Source organism: Phymastichus coffea, unplaced genomic scaffold, assembly GCF_024137745.1.
Source record: "Phymastichus coffea isolate CEN01 unplaced genomic scaffold, Cenicafe_Pcof_1.1 PCOF00041, whole genome shotgun sequence".
NCBI classification, from domain to species: domain Eukaryota; kingdom Metazoa; phylum Arthropoda; class Insecta; order Hymenoptera; family Eulophidae; genus Phymastichus; species Phymastichus coffea.
The window spans coordinates 1,683,645-1,687,964 of record NW_026706852.1 but is presented as its reverse complement, the minus strand read 5'-3'; the positions used below and the strand labels follow the sequence as shown (position 1 = coordinate 1,687,964).

The window sequence follows — 4,320 nt, the reverse complement described above, 5'->3', positions numbered from 1 at the left end:
AGAAAGAGAGAGAGAAAACAGCATCCGCACTATTACCGACTTCTACAGCATCCTACCTTAACAACCTCTGCGGGTGGGTGGGCGGGTGGGTGAAGCGCCCTACTATTGAAGAAGAGCGAGAGAGAGGGATAGAGCGAGAGAGAGAGAGAGAGAGAGAGAGAGTGAAAACAGCATCCTCACTATACGGCGTACGCGTCTAGCAAGCTAGAGACGCTACCCCCTCTCCGAGGGTCCTTCACTCAGCCAGCATAAGCATATAGTTTACCAAACGCCCTACCGACTTCTACAGCGTCCTACCTTAACAACCTCTGTGGGTGGGTTGGTGGGTGGGTGGGTGGGTTGGTGGGTGGGTGGGTGGGTTGGTGGGTGGGTGGGTGGGTGAAGCGTCCTACTATTGGGGGGGGGGGGGGGAGACTGGCCCCCTCGAAGGGCCCACTGGCACGCCGGAGGTGTCGAACGAACATCAAATGCAACACTCGGCGTGGGGTCTCATCTTATCGCGATTAAAAGGTGTCACTACCTTCACACCTTCATCGGGCGGCTCCTTTCTGTCCCAGAACATACACGTATCCTTATACATTGGCGGCGCGCGCGAGGTGTCAACCAACATCAAATGCCCCTTAAAACTCAGCATGGGGCCCACTGGCACGCGGAAGGTGTCAAAGGTACATCAAATCCCTTTTAGGCACTCACCATGGGGTCTGACCATAAATCAAAAGGTGTCAAAAGGTGTCACTACCTTCACACCTTCATCGGGCGGCTCCTTTGTGTCCCAGAACATACACGTATCCTTATACATTGGCGGCATCCTTTGTCGGCTCCTTTGTGTCCCAGAACATACATTGCTTATCTACTAACATATCCTGTAAACGATTTTCCTCAGCATTTCCATTCATAAAAGGATCTCCAAATCGGGTTGATACTCAATGATATCTTCGTCACTCGCGTAGTCATCATCTTGCTCATAGAGCAACTGCTCATATTGATCTCTTGGATAACCCTTTAAAATAATAAGAATAATGTAAGATAATCCAGAAGAGCTGTGCATGTACACTCCCGCCCAATAATCTTTGCCCACCTGAGAACAAAACGACTATAACTTTGAAACTCCATATCTCGGCTGGAAATACACCTACAGAGCTCTGCGGGGGCTCATTTGAAAGGGTTGGGTTTTTCGAGCACTTTTCGATGGTGTATATTAAAATCATGCTTAGATATTTCCCTTGCAGATAGGGCGGCGAATATCAAAACATAAATTACGAAATTTTTGCTTTTTCTTTAACCGCTTGCCATTTCGAGAAAAAAAATCGTAGAAAAATTCTAAACATAGCATTTTTTAGCTCTTTTTCTGCACTATCCAAAACACTCATTCAAAAATAATTTTAGTCTAAATTCAGCGATTATATGAGCATTTCATTCAAAAACAGCATCTATATTCATTGCTCTGTATCTCGGAAAATTCGAATTGTAGAAAAAAATTTTCTTGGAAGAAAAGGCTCTATTTTGTAAGTAGAATAAGTGAACGAAATTTCATAATCATATAAAAACATTTTTTTTCAGTCGTAATATCCAGTAGCCTAATTTTTTCAATATTTCACTTTGGAATAATAAAACAGATCATTTATACTCGAAGCTATTCTTGATAACTATTGCTTTTACCATTTATGTGAAATCCAATAACTCGATAACGTTTACTAAAATCTCTCGGTGCCATACTTCAATAATATGTTACTATGGTAAACAATTTTTTAGAAGATTAGAACAACATTAAAAAAAAATTTTTTTCACTAATCATTAGTTATGTCAGTTTTGGTAGATTAGATTAATTTTTCTACTTAGATTTTTCGTTGATCGAGATTTGCATACAATTAAAATTTGTCTACAATTAATAGAATAGCTTCGAGTATAAATGATCTGTTTTATTATTCCAAAGTGAAATATTGAAAAAATTAGGCTACTTGATATTACGACTGAAAAAAAAATGTTTTCATATGATTATGAAATTTCGTTCACGTATTTTACTTACAAAATAAAGCATTTTCTTTCCAGAAAATTTTTTTCTACAATCCGAATTTTCCGAGATACAGAGCAATGAATATAGATGCTGTTTTTGAATGAAATGCTCATATAATCGCTGAATTTAGACGAAAATTATTTTTGAATGAGTGTTTTGGATAGTGCAGAGAAAGAGCTAAAAAATGCTATGTTTAGAATTTTTCTACGATTTTTTTTCTCGAAATGGCAAGCGGTTAAAGAAAAAGCAAAAATTTCGTAATTTTTGTTTTGATATTCGCCGCCCTATCTGCAAGGGAAATATCTAAGCATGATTTTAATATACACCATTGAAAAGTGCTCGAAAAACCCTTTCAAATGAGCCTCCGCAGAGCTTTGTAGGTGTATTTCCAGCCGAGATATGGAGTTTCAAAGTTATAGTCGTTTTGTTCTCAGGTGGGCAAAGATTATTGGGAGGGAGTGTATAGTATTAGTCATATGACTATTTCCAAGCTATTTCAACATTCATATTCTGAACACCCGACCGAGAAATCATGAGATGTTTTAACGTGATTTCTCACGTTATCTCTTAATTATTATGTATTTTTGCATAAATTATAAAATGCTTATTTTCAGAAGAAAACTTGAAATTATGTCAAAAACAGGCTTTACACACGACTTTTTAAAAGAATATTTTTTATAAATTACAAAGAATTGAAACCTTCTTTGGTCATGTTGGATAAAGGTAAATAATCAATAGTTAAAAGTCTTACTGTATTAAAAAAAATATTGCTACCGTAGATGGCTAAATTTTAAAACCTTTAATTACAAAGCAAATTATTTTCATAGCATAATATCAAAACCATTTTTCATTATGAGCTACAAGTTTTTGTACTGTTTATGCTGCATAATTTCAAGTTTTCTTATGAAAATCAATTAAGAAATCATGTGAAAAATCATGAGTTTTTTTGACTGGGATAATTATATATTGTTAATAATGTACCTAATTTTACAGAATTTTGTCAGCAGATACCATTTTATCAAATAATTATTATTCCATTTTACTTATAAAGCAGCTTCAAAATGTAAAAACATTTCATAAATAATTCATAAATAGTTCAAAAGAGTGATCGAATAAACAATAAGCTTGTATGTGATATTTATTTGAATAGTATGCGGTTCAAGCAACAGCATTTTATAATAACATATTTATCTAATATTTCATTCTAATATACTTATTCTATTTTTTATTTTAGTCGTTTCATTTATTAGTTTTTATGTGTATTTAAGTTTACAAAATTCTGATATTAGATAATATTTTTTTCAATAATTATTCCATTTCACTTGTAAAGCAGGTTCAAAATGTAAAAGCAGTTGATAGATAATTCTACTTCAAACAGGCTTTTTCAAAATTTATACCAAAGAGTATTCGAATAAAAAGAAAGCCTATTAAGAATAAAAAGAATACCTATTTGAGTAGTACGGTTATTCAAGTAATAGCATTTCATCTGAGAAGTATATTTATGTAACAATTTTTTACTATACTTATTTTAGTTGTATCATTTATTTGTTATACGTGATTTTAAACTATTAATGTATTAATTGAAAGTAATAAATTAAAAATATGGTTTAATCAGCATGCTTACTTCGCCATGATTAGATGATCCGGAAGAAGAAGAGATTATTTGATCAGCAGGTGACATACTAGATTCCTAAAAAATATATTTAGAATTAAAAATAGAAACAAATAATATATATAGCATTACAAGCATCTATTGCTCACTGATTCATTTGTAGGTGATAAAACAGGCATTGACACAGGAGATCCTGATAATGACTGAGATGCTGTAGATCCATCACTGTCAGAAGTGTTATTCACTTCATGTAAAAGGTCTGCAACTTGCTGAAAAAAAATTAAATGTATTCGTATAATACATTGTTTAATTAATACTTCAATGCACTGTTGGAAGTGTTTATGTTTACAAGCTTGAATGTGAAATTTGTTCATTTGATACCCACAGCATAGTTGTCTCGCCACCTCTGATTTTCAATGCTTGAGTCTGATAAATCGTCTCTTTCCAGTCTTCTACGTCTATAATTGTATCTTGTTGTCCTAGGAGTGTCAATATGAAGATCAAATCTTCCTAGGTTGTAAGTATGCTTATTAGCCATTATTGCTGAAATTGATATATATATATATATTTTTTTTTTTTAAATTTATTTTTATAGTTATATTTATAAATAATATATTTATGTTTACCTGCAATTCAAAATTTATACCTTGCTTTTGTCAGTTATTGACAATTTACGAGCCGTTATACTTGCCGG

The 4,320-nt window shown here is 33.7% G+C and overlaps 1 protein-coding gene across 1 annotated transcript; it reads right to left on the bottom strand.

Moving 5' to 3' along the window:
• Positions 1–892: 892 nt before the first annotated feature.
• Positions 893–4,320, bottom strand: LOC131664149 (uncharacterized). Its single transcript, XM_058935040.1, has 5 exons — positions 4,253–4,320; positions 4,012–4,169; positions 3,776–3,895; positions 3,639–3,704; positions 893–1,000 (listed from the first exon to the last, which is right to left on the bottom strand). Exons 2-5 carry the CDS (start codon positions 4,162–4,164, stop codon positions 893–895), a joined length of 447 nt encoding a protein of 148 aa, XP_058791023.1. The 5' UTR covers positions 4,165–4,169; positions 4,253–4,320.

What these genes read in the sequence shown, in the direction of transcription:
- LOC131664149 (XM_058935040.1), bottom strand. Translation starts at nt 4,164, where the DNA reads ATGGCTAATAAGCATACTTACAACCTAGGAAGATTTGATCTTCATATT. An exon ending in TATCACCTACAAATGAATCA is followed by an intron (nt 3,705 to 3,775) that starts GTGAGCAATAGA and finishes TATATTTTTTAG; the next exon opens with GAATCTAGTATGTCACCTGC. An exon ending in GATCATCTAATCATGGCGAA is followed by an intron (nt 1,001 to 3,638) that starts GTAAGCATGCTG and finishes ATTATTTTAAAG; the next exon opens with GGTTATCCAAGAGATCAATA.